The 22,969-nt window shown below is 31.7% G+C and overlaps 1 protein-coding gene across 10 annotated transcripts in view; it reads left to right on the top strand.

Moving 5' to 3' along the window:
• The window catches only part of LOC105219972 (tyrosine kinase receptor Cad96Ca), a 161,006-nt gene that overhangs the window by 55,243 nt on the left and 82,794 nt on the right, over nucleotides 1–22,969 (top strand). For 8 of the 10 annotated variants that reach the window (XR_008471224.1, XR_008471217.1, XM_054230845.1 and 5 more), the window contains exon 5: nucleotides 15,759–16,238. The exons of 1 other annotated variant lie outside the window; for it this stretch is intronic. Coding sequence is in view for 7 of the 9 variants with exons in the window: in XM_054230845.1 (XP_054086820.1) it covers nucleotides 15,759–16,238 (480 nt within the window). In the remaining 2 variants the exon portion in view is untranslated. Of the gene's footprint in view, nucleotides 1–15,758; nucleotides 18,326–22,969 lie in introns of those variants that run through there. One more of the 10 variants, XM_054230852.1, reaches the window with a different exon arrangement.

Below are 22,969 nucleotides of genomic sequence, written 5' to 3'. Positions count from 1 at the left end.
GAAATAGAAGGTGAGTTAAGTGAAACAGTTATTAAAAGAGATCTATATTTGAAGCTATACAACAAAAGTACGGACTGGACATCGTTCAAACACATACTTCAGACTAAAATAAACTGTCCGCAAATCACAACAATTGAACAGCTAGAGTTAGAAGTTGGCACATTTACAAAAGAAATCCAACAAGCAGCTTGGAATAGTACTCCGGAGATAAAACGAAAAATTATAGGTTCAAATTACCCTAAAGAAATAAAAATCCTCCTAACAAAGAAAAGAAAATTACGACGGAAATGGCAACAAACAAGCTCACCACTCGACAAAACCAACCTAAATAAGGCAACAGATGAATTAAAACGCGAAATCGCTCATATTAAGAATGAGTCAATTTATAAATATTTATTTCAACTATCCGCTGACAAAAAAGATGATTACTCACTCTGGAAAAGCACCAACTATCTTAAACGCCCAACAAGCCACGTTGCACCATTAAAAATTGCATCAAATACATGGGCTAGAAATGATTGTCATAAAGCTAACGTGTTTGCAAAACACCTATGTAGCTGAAACCTTTCGTCCAAATGAGAGTAGTGAAATCGCATTCCTCGATAGTATTCAACCATATCATACAACAATACCAGCAATCACCATTTGTGAACTTAAAAGTGAGACTAGAAAGCTTAAGGATAAGAAAGCAGCTGGATTTGACTTATTTACAGCTTTAGTGTTAAAGAAATTACCATACAGAACTTTACTGAAGCTCGCCTATCTTTTCAATACTTCAATCCGTCTGACACATTTTCCAAGTCTTTGAAAGGATCCTCATATAGTCTCGTCATATAGACCCATTTCACTACTTCCACAAATCCCAAAACTTTTTGAAAAATTAGTTTATAAAAGATTAAAATCCATAATCGATGAAAATCAATTAATCCCATCGCATCAGTTCGGCTTCAGAAACAAGCATTCAACAATAGAACAAATTCATAGAATAACATCGAAATAGAAAAATCCTTGGAGGAGGGAAACGTATGCTCAGCCGTATTCCTTGACGTTGCGCAGCCGTTCGACAAGGTATGGCACGAAGGCCTTATGTAAAAACTAAAATCATGTCCTCCGATTGAGTATTGTACTCTTCTGGAATCGTATATCACCTTGAGATTTTTCCGTGTAAAAAAAGAGAATGAATTCTCAAAACTGAAAGAAATTGAAGCAGGAGTTCCTCAGGGAAGTATTTTGGGTCCACTTTTGTACATTCTGAATACAAGAGACTTACCATTAGCACCAAACCAAAGAATGTATAATAATAAGAAGGAGCAAATGTTAACTCGCAGCTTTTTCTGTGCTAAAATATAAGGGAACATAGAAAACTTGCCACTTCAAAAGAAAAATAATACACCACAGCATGCGAGAACTGAGATCATTAAACACAAAGGGGAAATGGGTGTTCTCAAGTCAATTCTCCATGTACATGCTCATTAAGATTTACATTTGCAATTTATTTTATATTTCAAGATGTTTCATAGAAATTTTTAAATTAATAATTAAAAATCCATTTTGTCTCAAATTAATTAAGTAATAAAAAAAAATATTTTTATGATGAGCGTCGAACCTAGGGAATTTGAGGGATACGCAAAGTAGGAAAATACGTGCGTGTGGATGTATGTATGATAGTTCACTGAATAGATTGTGCGAGAATTCGCCGATTGATGGTAGGCAATTCTGATAGTCATGTTTTATTATATTTATATATTATTCATAAATATTTTTATTTAATTTAACTTTCTATCTATTTTTCATTTCATTTTTATTTTATATTATTTTTAATTTTTTCAGTTACTTTTCATATCTAAATAAAAATTCTGTCTTATACTTTAATTATTTAAATAAACTATATAATAATCTATAATATCATTATGGTCTCGAGCAATCATTGATTTGCCGTCGGAAATATACATATACATATGTACGCACTTATAAATGTGAACATACAAATCTACATTCCTCGCATTTGTCACATCTTCAGAAAAAACTACTCGCTTACAACAAAACATTACAATAACATATTCATTCATAAACGCATGCGTATCAACAACAAAGCAAAGGGACTTCATTCATAAGCGCAAGCGTCGCGCACATCTCCGCGCAACTTTTCTCTTTAGTCGTAGTGAACGGGTTTTTAAAAAATAATAAAAATCAATTTACATTGCAACGAGCTGACGTTGATGACATCCAAGAACAGACTACTTTATTTAATGTTATTCACTTAAAATCAAACTTAGTTTTATTACAATTTGCTTATTAATTAATTTTAACATATTGTATTTATGAAATTGTTGATTAAGCATATTACTGTTGATTTGGATAATTCTTAAGAAATTTATTGTCTTTTTCATTTTCAACTACTTTATTTGTTTAGCATTTTAGTAAAAGGCCGGAAATGGTATTATGTTACAATTTGTTTCAACAGTTCATCGTACTTATCAATTGCACCGTCAGGTGTCTTTACGTAATTATTCGTATATGTAACTACTCCTCCCTTTAGATTAGAATTCTCCTGAATTCTTTTATTTAATTTTATTTTTATATACTTGTGTTTTTTTTTTTAAATGAGAGTAGCTATTAACAAAATTATAATAATGCTTAAGATATTGCAAATATATGATATATTTGTATGTATTTTCAATTTAAAAATGTTTTCCATATTTGATTTATGTTCTTCTACTATTTCATCAAAAGTTATTTTTGTTGTAAAATTCTGAATATCTTTATATTTTAAAGTTATAATATTTTCTTTAATTTCTTCAAACAAATTAGAAAAATAATAGTCGTTAATTTTAATTGAACAATTATTAAATCTTATTAGATAGTTTCCACTTATTATAGGTTTTTCTTGATTACATGTATTATTAATCTTTAAATTTATAGCATTTTTAATAAAAATTGTTTTTATATTCATTTGTATTATTTCGAGTTCTTTCCATTTTATAAGATTACAAATATTTCTTAATATACAATGTTTGCTTATTTTCATTTGTTCTAATGATTTATTATCTTCAAATAATAATGTTTTAGTTTTATAGGTAAATATTTACTCTATTTTTGCATCTATTTCATTATTTTCATTGTTAGGTATTGGTATTATTTTTCTTATTTTTACATTTTCAAAATTTTTAGGTATTTTTATTCCAAATACTAGAAATGTATTATTTACCATTACTGTTCCCAATTGTAGATATTTAAGCTTATTATAATCGATATTATATTTTATAATTTCTTCATTAGTTAAAATATTTGGATGTATTATTCCATATTTAGCGGATACAACATTTTCTTGTATATGTTCTATTTTACTTTTTAAAAATTGAATTTTTGTGTATTGATCTAAGTATAAATTTTTTTTTTATTCTTCATATATAAATTTATTTATTGAATTAAGTTCTTTTTCTATTTTTAATCTATCGCTTTTAACAATTTCTTTTAAATGTTCAATAGCTGATGCAAAATAATCGTTAATTTTAATTTGTTCGTTAAATGAGTCATTCGTTCGTAAAAGGTGTGTTTCTATAGTTTGTCTGTCGTTTTCGTCCATTGTTCCAAAAAGCCATTTTGACATACTGCCAATTGCATTAACTAAACCTCTTCTATTCCTACTTTTAACTTATGCCAGTGTCATAAATTTATTCCTTGTTTCCAATAAATCTCTTTATAGTATTTCTTTATTTTCTATTTTCATTAAGATTATATTGTCGGTCATGTCATTAATAATATTTTCTAATTGTTGAACGTCAATCATATGTAGTATTATGTCACTACCTTTTGGTATTTCCTGATCTCTAATCTGTAAATTTTAATGGTCTCTTTATATTACTGATATGTATTTTGTCTAAGTTCTGCTTCCTATATTTAGGTTGTTCCTTGTGCCTAACTGCTTTATAATTTTTTATAAATCCTTCCTTTCTCTTTTCCTTATAATTTTCTTTATTCAGATTTAATTTATTTATAATTTTATTCTTTTCTGCTGTTAAATTGTTTTTTTCTTTTTGACATGTTTCGCATTGGTTAATTACTACTTGTATTAACTCTCCTAATTTCGGATAATAAATTTTATTTCTAAGTTGATTATAAGTTTCTTGTATGTCTGAATGCATACTTTCTCTTATATGATATAGCGAAATTTGTTTAACCGCTTCGACTTCTGTCTCTATATCTTGTGCTCTCATTGTGCTTTTTATAAATTCTAATTGTTTATCATTTGAAAACATTTCTATCAGTTTCTCTTGAACTATATTATACTGTCTTTCAGATAATTCTGAATAAATTCCTACTTTTCCTTTTGTTATATATTTTCTAAATATTTCACCCAATCTATCGAAATCATATTCCGAAATGAAAATAATTCTTTTGCCATGAATCATTTTTAGTTTTTCTATCTTGTTATTTGTTAAGATAATTTGTGTTTTATATTTGTTCACTATTTCATTTTTTATATAAAAATGATCTTGTAAGTTTTCGTCTGCTGAATGAATCGTTTGCATTGATGTATTATCATCAATATTATTAACTACGTTTAAGTAATTTTCTATATTTTCCTCAGTAATTTCATCCTACTTCTCCTCTTTGATAACGTCCTCGTTATTTTCTATTCTACTAAGAAAATCCGCTACTCTATTTTCTTTTCCTTTTATATATTCAATGTTGAATTGATATTCTCCTAATTTTAATAACCATCGTTGATGTCTTGGTGACATATCTTTTCCTCTATATTTTGAATGCAAGTATTTAATTGGTTGATGATCTGTTACAATCTTAAATTTTCTACCGTATAAATATGGTCTAAAGTAGTTAACGCTCCAAATAATTGCTAAAAATTCTTTATCAGTTGCTGAATAATTCTTCTCATGGTTATTTAGTGTTCTAGACGCATAACATATTGGGTGTCCTTCCTGTGATATAAATGCTCCTATTGCATAATTTGATGCATCTGTAGTTAATGTAAATACCTTTTCAATATTCGGATACCGTAAAATTGGATGTGAGCTTATTAATTGTTTAAGTTTTACGAACGCTTCAATGTATGAAGGATCTTTTGTATTAATTCGAACCCCTTTCTTTAAATATTTTGTAATTGGTTGTGCTACCTTTGCATAATCTTTAACAAATTTTCTATAATAGCCTGTTATACCTAAAAAACTCTTTATCTGTTTTTCCGTTCTTGGCAATTCTAATTCTTCTATTACTTTGATTTTATTTGGGTTAGGCTTCATGCCATCTTTTGTTAAAATATGCCCCAAAAATTCTGTTTCCTTTTTTAGAAAATTACATTTATCCATTTGAATTTTTAAATTTTTCGATTCTAGCACTTTTAAAATGTCTTTAATTGATTGTATATGCTCTTGTAAAGTTGTACTAAAGATTAGTATATCATCTAGATATACAACGCAAGTTTTATTTATGAAATCTCGTAAAATTTCATTCATGAGACGTTGAAAGGTTGCAGGTGCGTTCTTTAACCCGAATGGCATTCTAGTAAATTCATACAAGTCATGAGGAGTTACAAACGCTGTCTTACACTTATCTTCTTCTTTAATGGTAATTTGGTGGTAACCTTTTGCTAAATCCAATGTTGTAAAATATTGGGCACGTCCCAATTTATCTAATATGGATTCTATATTTGGTAATGGATATTTATCATCAATAGTTACTTCGTTTAATTTTCTGTAATCTACTACTATTCTATATTTTCTCTTCCCTGAATTATCCATTTTCTTTGGAATTACTATCAAAGGACTGGAGTATCTGGAATTACTTTTTCTTATTATTCCTTGTTCTTCCATTTCTTTGATTTGCTTTCGAACTTCTTCTTCGTGTTGAGGAGGGTATCTATATAATTTGGAATTAATTTGCTCTTCTGTGGTAGTTCTTATTTCATGTTGGATTTCGGTAGTACTAGTTAATTTTTCTCCTTCTTTAAATAATAAGTTTTAAATTTTTTTTAATAATTTCGTGATTTCTTTAAATTCTTCTGTATTTAAATGATCTAACTGAATTCCTTTAATTTTTTCATTCGTTGCTTCTAAAGTGCATATTTCACTGAAATTGAATGGTTTATTTAAAAAATCCGATTCTTTTTTATTTAGCGAAATTTTTCCTTCTATTAAATTTATCATTGTGATTAAATGATTTAATAAATCAATTCCTATTATGAAATTATATTTCCTATTTTTTAATGGTGTTGATCGCCATCTTATATATGCGTTTTCTGGTAAATTAAATTCTTTTGGTGCTTCAGTATGCACTTCGTGGGTAATTATTTCCTTGCTTGTTACTGTACTAATAGTTATTTTATTTCTAAGTGGAATTTTTCGAAATTCGTTTAATTCCGAATCCACTAGACTTATATTTGCTCCTGTATCTATAAGTGCAACGTATTTTTTATTTTCAATTGTTATTATTATTCTGGGTAAGCTCTCCGAGGCTTCCTTGTAAAAAAAATAGATTTATTCACTTCCTTACTATCTTCAAGTTCTCTATAGCTTTGCCTAGGCGATTGCAAGCGATATTGGCTGCTACTGCTGCTAGGGTGTCCTGCTATTCGGGATCTTTCTTGATCGGTTTCTATATTATCTACTTCCATTGGCTCTCCTCTATCTAGCCTTAATTGGTTTGAGTTCATATTTCTTCTTTCTCTACTTGAATTATTATCTCTGTAATCTTTATACGTTTGGAACCTTTGTCCATATTGATGAGAATTATTATCCCTATTTCCTTTTTGCAAGAAATTTTGTCTAATTTGATATGAATTGTTTTCACCATATCCTTTATTTTGTGAAAAATTTTGGACATTTTGCCTAACTTGTCCTGATCTAATATCTTTACCTATAATATTTATTTAATATTATTATTATAATGATTTTGTCCGTGTGAGGTTTTGAATTTTTTAAATTCTGGCCTAATACACGTATCTTCGTATCTTCTTTTAGTCATAATATCTAGGATATTGTAAAGGTCCTGTTCCTCATATATTTTGTCCAGTAATGTCCCCTGTGTCATTTCTTTAATTGTGTTAACTAAAAGGCTGTCTATGTTAGTTAAATCTATCCCTATATCGTCTTTGTAGTATACTTTTATTTCGTCCGACTTATATTTGATTTTTTGAATTTGTATTGATAACTCACTTACCGTATTCGCTTTCATACCACATATCCTCCTGTAAATGGCATGAGGTTCGATGTCCGGTTTGTATCGAAGTTTTAACGCCTTCTTTATTTCTGTCCAGTTGTCAGGGTGGGGTATGTTAATTATTACGTCCTTTGCTTCTCCTTGTATCGTCCTGTAGTACACTGCTCGAGTAGCTTCCTTCTTTGTTTCGTCATCTCTGATATTTGACAGCAGATATTCTATGCTGCTCATAAAGGAGTTTATGGTTACGTCTCCTTGTCCGGTGAATGTTGGTATATGTTGAATATTTTTAATGACTCTTTGTATATCGTTGTTATTAGAATGTCGCTGTTGTAATTCGACGTATGCTAGGCGTAGTTGCTCCAGCTGCGTTTCTCTACGGTTAAGTTGCTCTAATAGCTCCATATTCGGAGTTTGGATCTGTTCCTGTTGCGCCATCCTTCTTCTTCTATCAAACGTTCGCTGCCTTGATGATTCAATTTTTATTATTTTTTTCGTCACTTCACTTGTTTATTGATTTGGTGAATTCACGCTTTCTTTGCTTAAGTCGTGTTCACTGCAAATCTGTTTTTCTTCACTTGTTTATTGATTTGGCGAATTCACGCTTTCTTTGCTTAAGACGTGTTCACTGCGAATCTTTTTATACTCTCGCAACAAAGTTGTTGTTTTTTGTTGTGTTTTACGTATTTATGGTGAATTTACGCCGTTAATGAGGTCGCTTTTCACTGCACAATTTTTTTTATTTTATAAAACTATTTATTCTTGGGTGGATTTACGCCTTTTTGTTTTAAGGACGTTTTCACTTCACAAAAATGTTTCTTTTATAATATTTTATACTCTAGAGGGTCCGGTCAACTTCCTAAGTTGGCTACGGATTCGCAGAGTTATTTTGGGGATTATAAGTTTAATTATCACTATCCTTTGTAATTAGTTACAAGGATTACCGACTGCGCCACTTTTCTCTTTAGTCGTAGTGAACGGGCTTTTAAAAAATAATAAAAATCAATTTACATTGCAACGAGCTGACGTTGATGACATCCAAGAACAGACTACTGTATTTAATGTTATTCACTTAAAATCAAACTTAGTTTTATTACAATTTGCTTATTAATTAATTTTAACATATTGTATTTATGAAATTGTTGATTAAGCATATTACTAATATTTATTTGGATAATTCTTAAGAAATTTATTGTCTTTTTCATTTTCAACTACTTTATTTGTTTAGCATTTTAGTAAAAGGCCGGAAATGGTATTATGTTACAATTTGTTTGTTTCAGAGTTCTTTGTCGTGAGCTACACATGCACATATGTATGTTTGTGTATGCGTTGGTTTGCTTTTTGTCAGTCATTGACATATTCCGATCGGTGCGTTTGCTATTGCGCAAATGGGGGAATTCTCTGGTTATGCGTATATACAGAATACTTATGAATGAATGAATATATATATATGTGTATGATGCTACATACGTACGATTCATACATATGAACATATACCGACTGAGCTTATATGTGTATATGTGTATATGTGCATATGTTTGTATTTTTATTTTTCGCTGCTACGTGTAAACAATATGAGGTGGAAGAAATATCCTGAATATGAAGGACAGTTTTAGTTTTTAATTATTTTTCATTTATTATTTATTTTTTTATTTTTTATTATTAAATTTCTAATTTATTTATCATAGGAATAAAAATATATAAATATTAATAGAGAAAATATTAAAATTAAAATAAACAAATTTATGTAAATAATTATTATATTTTAAATAGAAAAAATTGCAAAAAAATCGCATTTATTGTGATATAGTTACAACATACACCTCAATAATAGAGAAGATGAAAAATATCCTATTAGAAATCACAGAATTGTGTGCGATTAATAATTAATTAATAATTATTTTATTGCAATATACATTATTCTAATTTCCCCTTATGCGCATATCAAAGAACATCAGCGTGGGCAATTTCTATAGAGTAGTTCCCTTATAGTGTGGTGTAGTTTATCTGATGCATACATTTTCTGTTCTCATGTTCCTTTATATTGTGGTGTACACAATTGATCAGTTCCCTTATAGAGTGGTAAACATTGGCTTGCTTCTCCTTTTGAATGGTGTGTTCCTTTATAGTGTTCGAAATTTTTTCGATGTTCCCTAATGTCAAATAACATTTTAGCACAGCTAACATTTGCTCCTTCTTATTATTATACGTTCTTTGATCGAGCAGATTGAAATTTCATAATCCATAGCACAGATGCTAGTTCTAATAGAAATATGAATATGATTTTCGGCCAATGCCAAAAAAAAATATTTGAACACATTGTTATGAAATTTGCCGACGGCAAATCAGTGATTGCTCGAGACCATAATGATATTGTAGATTATTATATAGTTTATTTAAATAATTAAAGAATAAGACAGAATTTTTAATTAGATATGAATAAAAAGTGACTTAAAAAACTAAAAATAATATAAAATAAAAATGAAATGAAAAATAGATAGAAAATTTAATTAAATAAAAATATTTATGAATAATATATAAATATAATAAAACGTGACTATCAGAATTGCCTACCATCAATCGGCGAATTCTCGCACAATCTATTCAGTGAACTATCATACATACATCCAAACGCACGTATTTTCCTACTTTGCATATCCCTCAAATTCCCTAGGTTCGACGCTCATCATAAAAATATTTTTTTATTAATTAATTAATTTGAGTCAAAATGTATTTTTAATTATTAATTATATTAATTTAAAAATTTCTATAAAATATCTTGAAATATAAAATAAATTGCAAATGTAAATCTTAATGAGCATGTACATGGATAATTGACGAGAACACCCATTTCCCCTTTGTGTCTAATGATCTCAGTTCTCGCATGCTGTGGTGTATTATTTTTCTTTCGAAGTGGCGTGTTTTCGAAGTTCCCTTATATTTTAGCACACAAAAAGCTGCGAGTTAACATTTGCTCCTTCTTATTATTATACATTATTTGCTTATGGGTCACGAATAGGGATGCAAACGATGTATCGATGTTTTTGAAACATCGATGTTTCCGTCAAAAAGCATCGATGTTAGCCATCGATATCTCGAATCTAAAAACATCGATGCATCGATGTCACTTTCAACGATGTTTTATGTCGATGTTTTATATAAAAATTTGACTTCACACCTTCACACTTTTTCGGGTATTAACTCGAAACCCTCTATTTGGATACGCTTTATTACATTGGAATTCGATTTTTGTAAAATCCGGAGAATTCATTAAGGGAATGTGCGCTTGGCCGCAGTATTGTCCACTTACTTTTATGATTTATTTATACAATTTAATTCTGGCGTAGGCTACTGCGTTAGATCAGAGATTCAAATTACTGCATTTTAAAGATGCTATGGCTAAAAGAAATATTTTTTTCAAATCAAAGAATCGCGCTGATACAACGGAATCTTCGGATGAGTGTGAAACTGAATACTCGTTTGATATTTGGAACCAGAATAAGCATTTGGTCCACCAAAAAGTGAAATGTAAGCTGTAAAATTTATCTATAATTACAGGGACGGAAGGTTGAAAGAAAGTGTATCTCGGCTGTTACCCCTACCAATCAGAAGCCATTAGAGATTGGGTTGACATGAACACTGTGTTTCCGGAGTTGATTAAATAGGCTTATTAATATTTACACATTGTGGTCACTTCAGTGCCGAGTAAACGACCGTTTTCCAAACCCAGGGCAACTATCACTCAGAAGTAAAATTGAAAAGAAATGACAGTGAAAACACTTTCCATGTCGCTGTTTTGAAATTCTGTTATTTATTGAGAAACAAGTAAGGTAGGGCTAAGTTCGGGTGTAACCGAACATTTTATACTCTCGCAATTTATTGATGTAATTTTATAAAGATAACACAAGTCGACCCATATATTTGGTATAAAGTTCAATAGAATAACGAAAATCATCATAAATAGTATATGGGGACTGAGGTAATTCCTAAACCGATTTCACTCGTTTTCACCACCAAGATACAATGTATCGAAGACTATACGCTCACTTAATTTAATATTACTTATAATTAGGTATATGGGATCTGAGGGAAGTTATGACCCGATTTTTACCATTTCAGGTACAGAGTGAAACTGTTATAAGAAAATCGATGAAATCGATGAAAATCAATTAATCCCATCGCATCAGTTCGGCTTCAGAAACAAGCATTCAACAATAGAACAAATTCATAGAATAACATCCGAAATAGAAAAATCCTTGGAGGAGGGAAACGTATGCTCAGCCGTATTCCTTGACGTTGCGCAGGCGTTCGACAAGGTATGGCACGAAGGCCTTATGCAAAAACTAAAATCATGTCCTCCGATTGAGTATTGTACTCTTCTGGAATCGTATATCACCTTGAGATTTTTTCGTGTAAAAAAAGAGAATGAATTCTCAAAACTGAAAGAAATTGAAGCAGGAGTTCCTCAGGGAAGTATTTTGGGTCCACTTTTGTACATTCTGAATAAAAGAGACTTACCATTAGCACCAAACCAAAGAATGTATAATAATAAGAAGGAGCAAATGTTAACTCGCAGCTTTTTCTGTGCTAAAATATAAGGGAACATCGAAAACTTGCCACTTCGAAAGAAAAATAATACACCACAGCATGCGAGAACTAAGATCATTAGACACAAAGGGGAAATGGGTGTTCTCAAGTCAATTCTCCATGTACATGCTTATTAAGATTTACATTTCCAATTTATTTTATATTTCAAGATATTTTATAGAAATTTTTAAATCAATAATTAAAAATCCATTTTGTCTCAAATTAATTAATTAATAAAAAAATATTTTTATGATGAGCGTCGAACCTAGGGAATTTGAGGGATATGCAAAGTAGGAAAATACGTGCGTTTGGATGTATGTATGATAGTTCACTGAATAGATTGTGCGAGAATTCGCCGATTGATGGTAGGCAATTCTGATAGTCATGTTTTATTATATTTATATATTATTCATAAATATTTTTATTTAATTTAACTTTCTATCTATTTTTCATTTCATTTTTATTTTATATTATTTTTAATTTTTTCAGTTACTTTTTGTTCATATCTAATTAAAAATTCTGTCTTATACTTTAATTATTTAAATAAACTATATAATAATCTATAATATCATTATGGTCTCGAGCAATCATTGATTTGCCGTCGGAAATATACATATACATATGTACGCAGTTATAAATGTGAACATACAAATCTACATTCCTCGCATTTGTCACATCTTCAGAAAAAACTACTCGCTTACAACAAAACATTACAATAACATATTCATTCATAAACGCATGCGTATCAACAACAAAGCAAAGGGACTTCATTCATAAGCGCAAGCGTCGCGCACATCTCCGCGCATGCCCTGCCTAAAAGCGATTTGTCTGGTCAAATTCAAACAATTTCTGATATTTCCTTCATATTTCTATTGGAAGCGTTTGGTTTTTAGACGGTGCTCAGGTTCAAATCCTGGCAGAGTCTTATTTTTCGCATATTTTATATTTCTGGCACAATTGATGGCACATATGAAAATTGATTCTCTTGTGATTTTTGTCATGTTGCCACTTTTCGCTTTGACTTCAGTATCAACATCGAAATATGATTTTAGATTTTGTCATCGTCGCGAGGAGGCAGTTTGTCGACAGCGACGTCTGCAGAGAGGAAAAGAATTGGCATATTGTTGTTTCTGCTTCTTGATGTTCAGAGTTCTTTGTCGTGAGCTACACATGCACATATGTATGTTTGTATATGCGTTGGTTTGTTTTTTGTCAGTCATTGACATATTCCGATCGGTGCGTTTGCTATTGCGCAAATGGGGGAATTCTCTGGTTATGCGTATATACAGAATACTTATGAATGAATGAATATATACATATGTTGCTACATACGTACGATTCATGCATATGAACATATACCGACTGAGCTTATATGTGTATATGTGCATATGTTTGTATTTTTATTTTTCGCTGCTACGTGTAAACAATATGAGGTGGAAGAAAAGTGAAAAATTGCACTTCAAATATGCTGAATATGAAGGACAGTTTTAGTTTTTAATTATTTTTCATTTATTTATTTATTATTAAATTTCTAATTTATTTATCATAGGAATAAAAAAATATAAATATTAATAGAGAAAATATTAAAATTAAAATAAACAAATTTATGTAAATAATTATCATATTTTAAAAAGAAAAAATTGCAAAAAAATCGCATTTATTGTGATATAGTTACAACATACACCTCAATAATAGAGAAGATGAAAAATATCCTATTAGAAATCACAGAATTGTGTGCGATTAATAATTAGTTAATAATTATTTTATTGCAATACACATAATTCTAATTTCCCCTTATGCGCATATCAAAGAACATCTGCGTGGGCAATTTCTATAGAGTAGTTCCCTTATAGTGTGGTGTAGTTTCTCTGATGCATACATTTTCTGTTCTCATGTTCCTTTATATTGTGGTGTACACAATTGATCAGTTCCCTTATAGAGTGGTAAACATTGGCTTGCTTCTCCTTTTGAATGGTGTGTTCCTTTATAGTGTTCGAAATTTTTTCGATGTTCCCTAATGTCAAATAACATTTTAGCACAGCTAACATTTGCTCCTTCTTATTATTATACGTTCTTTGATCGAACAGATTGAAATTTCATAATCCATAGGACAGATGCTAGTTCTAATAGAAATATGAATATGATTTTCGGCCAATGCCAAAAAAAAAATATTTGAACACATTGTTATGAAATTTGCCGACGGCAAATCAGTGATTGCTCGAGACCATAACGATATTGTAGATTATTATATAGTTTATTTAAATAATTAAAGAATAAGACAGAATTTTTAAATAGATATGAATAAAAAGTAACTTAAAAAACTTAAAATAATATAAAATAAAAATGAAGTGAAAAATAGATAGAAAATTAAATTAAATAAAAATATTTATGAATAATATATAAATATAATAAAACATGACTATCAGAATTGCCTACCATCAATCGGCGAATTCTCGCACAATCTATTCAGTGAACTATCATACATACATCCAAACGCACGTATTTTCCTACTTTGCATATCCCTCAAATTCCCTAGGTTCGACGCTCATCATAAAAATATTTTTTTTATTAATTAATTAATTTGAGTCAAAATGTATTTTTAATTATTAATTATATTAATTTAAAAATTTCTATAAAATATCTTGAAATATAAAATAAATTGCAAATGTAAATCTTAATGAGCATGTACATGGATAATTGACGAGAACACCCATTTCCCCTTTGTGTCTAATGATCTCAGTTCTCGCATGCTGTGTTGTATTATTTTTCTTTCGAAGTGGCGAGTTTTCGATGTTCCCTTATATTTTAGCACACAAAAAGCTGCGAGTTAACATTTGCTCCTTCTTATTATTATACATTATTTGCTTATGGGTCACGAATAGGGATGCAAACGATGTATCGATGTTTTTGAAACATCGATGTTTCCGTCAAAAAGCATCGATGTTAGCCATCGATATCTCGAATCTAAAAACATCGATGCATCGATGTCACTTTCAACGATGTTTTATGTCGATGTTTTATATAAAAATTTGACTTCACACCTTCACACTTTTTCGGGTATTAACTCGAAACCCTCTATTTGGATACGCTTTATTACATTGGAATTCGATTTTTGTAAAATCCGGAGAATTCATTAAGGGAATGTGCGCTTGGCCGCAGTATTGTCCACTTACTTTTATGATTTATTTATACAATTTAATTCTGGCGTAGGCTACTGCGTAAGATCAGAGATTCAAATTACTGCATTTTAAAGATGCTATGGCTAAAAGAAATATTTTTTTTTCAAATCAAAGAATCGCGCTGATACAACGGAATCTTCGGATGAGTGTGAAACTGAATACTCGTTTGAAATTTGGAACCAGAATAAACATTTGGTCCACCAAAAAGTGAAATGTAAGCTGTAAAATTTATCTATAATTACAGGGACGGAAGGTTGAAAGAAAGTGTATCTCGGCTGTTATACCTACAAATCAGAAGCCATTAGAGTTTGGGTTGACATGAACACTGTGTTTCCGGAGTTGATTAAATAGGTTTATTAATATTTACACATTGTGGTCACTTCAGTGCCGAGTAAACGACCGTTTTCCAAACCCAGGGCAACTATCACTCAGAAGTAAAATTGAAAAGAAATGACAGTGAAAACACTTTCCATGTCGTTGTTTTGAAATTCTGTTATTTATTGAGAAACAAGTAAGGAAGGGCTAAGTTCGGGTGGTTAATTAATCAGGTCATTACTGCCTCTATCCACCATATAGCCCATATACGGATTTTCAAACTTCCTGTGGACCTTAAACGTAAAATCTTGGATATAATGTACATAGTTGAAATCGTACTGTATATAATGATTTTCGTTATTCTAGTGGACTTCAACCCTTTGCCGCATAATATCTCCATAAAATTAAGCGGGAATATTCATATTAGCATTTCGTCATTCGGCAGTTAAAAATATTTTACAGTACATAAATAAAACTAACTTAAATTAAATTTTATTTTAGGTTTGACTTCATCGTGTGATACTCTGCTATTTGCCGAAATGTCCGTCTTGAGATGTCAACCGTCTATTCTATGTGCTGGTCTGTCACAGTCTGGTGTCTTAAGTACCTGTGATGACTTTTCCGGAAATAATGTTAATTTGGATTATGGAAGAAATATTGACAATGATCAAAGCAATATGGAAAAAAGAAACGAATTTATTTATAAGTTTTATGTACCTTCAAATATCGGTGCTGCAATTGCACTTATTTCAATAGATAAAGCATGTAAGGATTGCCCTGATATGGTGTTCCGAATTCAATCAAAGGCTTTTCCAAAACCAGTTAACGGACATTACAGCTCTGATGAACAAAACTCCATCCACAGCCTTCATATAATAAAATCGAACCAAACTGGAAACATTTCATTCGAGTTTTACGTGCAGGAGGAAGCTTGGCATTATGTGCATGTGGAATTTTTCAGAGTAAAGAAAATGCAATCAGGTAGATGGAAAACCAAATTGACTAATTCGTTTGATTCACAATATAAAGAAGTTTTAAATACTTTAAAAATTAATTCAACTCAAAGTGAATCTGAACAATATACAAAAACTAATAATATGAATGATGTAAAATTTCAAAAAGAACATAACGAAGAAGGTAAATCTTATTGTGTGCAAATGAAATACTCTTTGGAAATACATTTTCAAACATTTCCTGAAACCTTAAAAAAAGAATCGGGTGAGACAAATACTAATCCAACTTTTGCCACCACGATTGAAAGCGCTGAAACTGACGAAAATATTACCATGGATTTGTTAAATCGTGGTCCCAAAGAATGGCGACCTAAACGATTTCGTGGTATAGATTTTTATCCACTCTTACGGCAAACTTATAGAGAATTTTTTATGTTCGATTATGACCTTATGCCTGACGAAAATGGAACAGTTCCATTGGTTCTTAATTTAACCAGCAGTGTACCTGCTGGTTTTGCTTTTGATGTTGGTGAGGTACATGACATAGGCGGCACTTTAACTTTCGCTATATCCATAAATAAAGAATCAGAAAGCGAATCAAATACATTTCACGAATTGTTTTCTGTAAATGCTGGGAACAAATACGATGATGATAAAAATGCAGAAGAAGATTCTTTGTTCAGGGGTAATAAGACAATATTGGTTTGTATGCACTTATCAGAACCGGGAATTCCAATTTGGCCAAATAAATGCCGATATGGTCAACGAGTTCTTCCAGCCACAGTTATTGTAAATGATACTGACATAAGCACCACTATGGGTCTTGTTCACGTCCCCTTTCCAGAAAGTGGACGATGGTACATTAGCATGAGCCTTTATTGCCATGGAAATCAACCAGCGGCTCAATTTTCTGTAATAGACAGTGTAAAAGAGTTTATAAAAAATAATATACACACTTTTGATAAGATAAATCAATCGTGTCCTTGCTTTGCAGCATCCAAGCGATACATAAGTTGCATTACAGATATTAATTGTTTAAATTCAATGACTGAGATAGAGACGTCGGCAGTCAATGATTGTCTTGTTGATCCAAAATGTACTCCTAACTATCTCGATATGATCCTCAATTTTGAAGTACACCAAAAACTTGAAACTCAACAAGATTCAGCATTGGAAAACTGCAGTACTTCGGTTGTATTTGCGATCTCATCGAATCCCTGTATTACTGGCCGTTGTGGGCGATATGGTCGTTGCTACCATTATATGTCCGGAGGTTTTGTTTTCTCCACTTGTGTGTGCACCAGGGGCTATCGGGGCTGGGATTGCACTGAGGATATTCAAGTACAATCAAGTACTTCTATACTTGTGGCAACTCTTTTACTTACTCTTAGCAACCTTATCTTTCTACCCAGCATTTATATTGCAATTCGGCGTTACTACTACACCGAAGCAGTTATTTATTTTTTCGCTATGTTCTTTTCTACATTCTATCATGCTTGTGATTCTGGAGAGGATGAGTACAGTTTTTGTTTAGTAAAAATAGGAGTGTTGCAGTTTTGTGATTTTTACTGTGGTCTTCTAGCTATTTGGGTTACTTTAATAGCTATGTCACACATTCGTCCACAATTTGTCTCTATATTACATATGTTTGGTGCTGTGCTCATAGCATTTGGCACCGAGCTCAATAAACAGAGTCTATGGGTTTTTTTAGCACCTGCGCTTATAGGTACATGCCTCATTTCTACCAGTTGGGGAATACGTTGTTATAAAATTCGAAAGTGGTATCCATCACCAAAATACCTTATAATTTATTTGCCTTTGGGTATGGTTCTCGTAATGGGGGGTTTGATCTGTTTTGCTTTTTTGCAAACGAAACAAAACTATCACATTGTTCATTCAATTTGGCATATGGTAATGGCTCTAAGCATTCTTTGCCTCCTCCCTTCACGAAAGTACTTCTTTCCCAAGTGCTAGCATTTATCAGTATACACCCAAGTAAATATTTTCCTGCGACACGACTTTTACAATTATGACCATAAAGTTCACTAATGAACTAAAAACTATCCATCAATAGACAAACGAAATACGCTACATTTAAGTATATGTCGTAAAAGATATGAAAATATTAGATCAAATGTAAGTTTGGATAATATAATTTTATTTTATAAAAAATTATATGTAATCATATATTTGTATAAAACCAACACATGTCACAATATGTAAAAATATGCCTTATCCATATGTAATGTAATTGTGAAAGCAATCTCACGCTGTTATTTTCTTCTCCTTTATTTCCTACATTATTAATAAAAAAACTTAGTGAAGTATTTAAGATTATTTTGGAATAAGACAAACAAATTCGGTTTTTAAGCTCAATAAACAACATTGCTCTCAAAATATGTAAATACAGAGGCGATTGAAATAGCTCTGATGGTGCATGGGTAGATAGCAAACTGCACAGCAAAGGATAATGCCCAACTGTTAATTTACCCTGAAGATCATAACTAATGAACCTCAGCTTGTGGTTGTCATACAAGTAACTGTTACAGGAAAGTCCAAGAAAAGTCCCCATTTCAAAGAATGTATAATAATAAGAAGGAGCAAATGTTAACTCGCAGCTTTTTCTGTGCTAAAATATAAGGGAACATCGAAAACTTGCCACTTCGAAAGGAAAATAATACACCACAGCCTGCGGGAACTGAGATCATTAGACACAAAGGGGAAATGGGTGTTCTCAAGTCAATTCTCCATGTACATGCTCATTAAGATTTACATTTGCAATTTATTTTATATTTCAAGATATTTTATAGAAATTTTTAAATTAATACGAGGGCTGCTATATATATTTCTGGCCTAATAATGAAAATAGGAATATTTATCAACGAAAATGGTTTTATTGTTTTTCAAAATATTCTCCATCAAGATTTATACACTTTTGCAAGCGCTCAAACCAATTTTCGAAGCACTTTTTTTGAGCGATTGTCAAATTGTGCGGGATCCAACGAGAGCAAACCTTTTTTACGGCCAGGTGTTCATGCAATATCGAATGTATGCTGGTGGGAGAAATGCATAGGCATGCCTCTATCTGAAGGTATGTTACATGACGGTCTTGCATTATCACTTCACGTACGGCATCGATGTTTTCTGGCACAACGGCTGTTTTTGGACGACCTTCACGGAATTCGTCTTTGAGCGAGCGTCGGCCACGATTGAATTCGTTGTACCAGTTTTTCACAGTGCTATAGGATGGTGCTTCATAGCCATACAAAGATTTTAGTTCATCGATGCACTCTTGTCGCGATAATCCACGTCGAAAGTTGTGAAAAATGATCGCAAGAAAATGTTCACGAGTTAATTCCATTTTTTGGCCGAGATGAATTTTTTAATTCCCTGTAAATAAAACAATTCACGATTAAATGACAAAACGTTCTGAGTGATGTTATGCTAAAAAATGTCAAACTTTCCAATGGAAATGTCAGATTGCACCTGGCAACACTTAGTTTTGCCTAGGCCAGAAATATATATAGCAGCCCTCGTATATGCCTATATGTATATACAAATGCTCATTTATACCTATAAGTTTGTTTAATATGTAGTATTTTTTTTTATTTTTAACACATTAGATTTATGAAACCGAAATATTGAAAAATATTTTTTTAATTTCCTACAAATTCTTTTAAATATTTTTCACATTTCATTTATAAAGGAAACCGAAATATTGAAATACATTTTTATGTATTTTCCTACAAATTCTTTTAAATATTATTTATGAGCTGAAAAATCCTATTAATCAGTTAAAATTAATAACCATGGCCATTCATAGATACATATATATATTATATCAAAGCATGGGCATTTCACATTAAAATGCCAATCGTCACATATGTTCATTCCCTCGACAGTCAATTCTGTTAAATAATAACGAGTAACGAGCGAATGGTGAATTCCCTACTAGCCAATTACAAACTCTGTAAATGACCGTATCGAGCATTATACAAAAATCAAAATGCTCCTTCTCTATGTTATACGTTGTCTGCTCCTCGCGACGATGACAAAATCTAAAATCATAGTTCGATGTTGATACTGAAGTCAAAGCGAAAAGTGGCAACAGTGCAAGCAGCTTGACGCCAGCTGAAGGAAATATCAGAAATTGTTTGAATTTGACCAGACAAATCGCTTTTAGGCAGGGCATGCGCGGAGATGTGCTATATCCAATACTATACGCTCACTTAATTTTGCTAAGATATATCACATATTAACCAATACATATATGCGTAATAAAGCCCAACGAATTTTTGAAAAACCTTTAATTAGGTATATGGGAGCTAGGGGATGATATTTTTGCAAAACCTGTAATTATGTATATGGGAGCTAAGAGATGTTGTGACCCGATTTTAATCATTTTTGGAACAGAGACACACTATTGAAGGAAAACAATTTCCTCTAAATTACATTAAATTAGTTGAGAGATTTACCCATATTTTCGCTCAAAATTTAACCTTAGGCGCTGAGTTCAACATGTTCGATATCTGGGGCCTTGAAAAGTTATAGTCCGTTTTCGACAATGTTTTCACAAGTGATGCCACAGATCATATACTGTATTTGTGTAAAGTTTTATTTCGCTATCATCATTGGTTCCTAATGTATATGTTATAAAGTGAAGGATTCAGATGGAATTCAAAAGTGAGTTATAAAGAAAGTAGTCGTGGTTGTGAACCGATTTCATCCATTTTCCACACATGTCATCAGGGTGTCAATAAAATATTATATACCGAATTTCATTGAAATCTGTCCAGTAGTTCCTGAGATATGGTTTTTGACCCATAAGTGGGCGATGCCACGCCCATTTCCCATTTTGTAAAAAGATCTGAGTGCAGCTTCCTTTTGCTATCATTTATGTGAAATTTTGTATTTCTGACGTTTCTCGTTAGTGAGTTAACGCACTTTTAGTCATTTCAACCCAACCTTTGTATGGGATTTGGGCGTGTTTATTATCCGATTTCTTTCATTTTTGGACTGTATAAGGAAACGGCGAAAAGAAATATATATAAAAAACCTATTTGGGGGCGGGGTCACGCCCACTTTTCCAAAAAAATTACATTCAAATATGCCCCTTCCTAATGCGATCCTATGTTCCAAATTTTATTTTCATAACTTTATTTATTGCTTAGTTATAGCTCTTTATGTGTTTTTGGTTATCGCCATTTTGTGGGCGTGTCAGTGGTCCGATTCTGCCCATTTTCGAACTTAACCTTCTTATGGTGCCAAGGAACACGTGTTCCAATTTTCATTAAGATATCTCAATTTTTACTCAAGTTACAGCTTGCACGGACGGACAGACGGACAGACGGACGGACAGACAGACATCCGGATTTGAACTTTACTCGTCACCCTGATCACTTTGGTATATATAACCCTATATCTAACTCGTTTAGTTTTAGGACTTACAAACAACCGTTAGGTGAACAAAACTATAATACTCTCTTTAGCAACTTTTGTTGCGAGAGTATAAAAATTAAAAATAATATAAAATAAATGAATAAATGAAAAATAGATAGAAAGTTAAATTAAATAAAAATATTTATGAATAAAATATAAATATGATAAAACATGACTATCAGAATTGCCTACCATCAATCGGCGAATTCTCGCACAATCTATTCAGTGGACTATCATACATACATCCACACGCACGTATTTTCCTACTTTGCATATTCCTCAAATTCTCTAGGTTCGACGCTCATCATAAAAATATTTTTTTTTATTAATTAATTAATTTGAGACAAAATGGATTTTTAATTATTAATTTAAAAATTTCTATAAAATATCTTGAAATATAAAATAAATTGCAAATGTAAATCTTAATGAGCATGTACATGGAGAATTGACTTGAGAACACCCATTTCCCCTTTGTGTCTAATGATCTCAGTTCTCGCATGCTGTGGTGTATTATTTTTCTTACGAAGTGGCAAGTTTTCGATGTTCCCTTACCTCCCTTGCTCCTTCTTATTATTATACATTCTTTGACTCAACACAATGGGTAGTTTCTCTTGTCAGTTGAAAAAGAACCGTGTTTCACGCGGTTAGAGAACGGGATATTTGTTACTCTGCGATAGTAGGAAACAGTGTGCTCAACGCAGTAAACATGGTAATAACAGAAGAAGGAGTTACGTTTGTGAAAAAGCCAAGGTGCACACAAGCAGTACAGGAAGCACTTGTGGAAAAGACAGGGGCACACAAGTAGTACAGGAATCACTTGTGGAAAAGCCAAGGGGCAAACAAGCAGTACAGGAATCACTTGTGGAAGAGCCAAGGGGCACACAAGCAATAGGGACGGAACGCGTTGAGAAAGAATTGTACCAGGTCTGGTTGAGTGAGTTTAGAGACATATGTATGACGGCCGATGACAAGAATAGCCAAGGTGTAGAATGCGAGTTGTCGCACCTAGAACGTGAGTGCAGGAAGTCAATAGGGAAACTAGTAGAAAGTTATAACCCGAACCAAAAATTTAAGTCACCAATAGAAATGAAAATTTTGTTAACCGACGAGACGCCGGTATATCAAGGACCGAGAAGAATGCCATATGTCGACAAATGTATGGTAGAACAACAGATCAAAAAGTGGTTAGAATACGCATCGCCGGTGGTGCTAGTGGGGAAAAAAGACGGAAGTAAAAGGCTATTTTGCGACTACCGAAGTTTAAACCTTAAAATTTTAAAGGACAATTTTCCGATGCCACTCATAGATGATGTACTAGAG

The sequence above is a fragment of the Zeugodacus cucurbitae genome, chromosome 2 (genome assembly GCF_028554725.1).
Source record: "Zeugodacus cucurbitae isolate PBARC_wt_2022May chromosome 2, idZeuCucr1.2, whole genome shotgun sequence".
In the NCBI taxonomy this organism is placed as follows: domain Eukaryota; kingdom Metazoa; phylum Arthropoda; class Insecta; order Diptera; family Tephritidae; genus Zeugodacus; species Zeugodacus cucurbitae.
The sequence above is the reverse complement of the archived record's forward strand: the minus strand, read 5'-3'. Positions and strand labels throughout refer to the sequence as shown.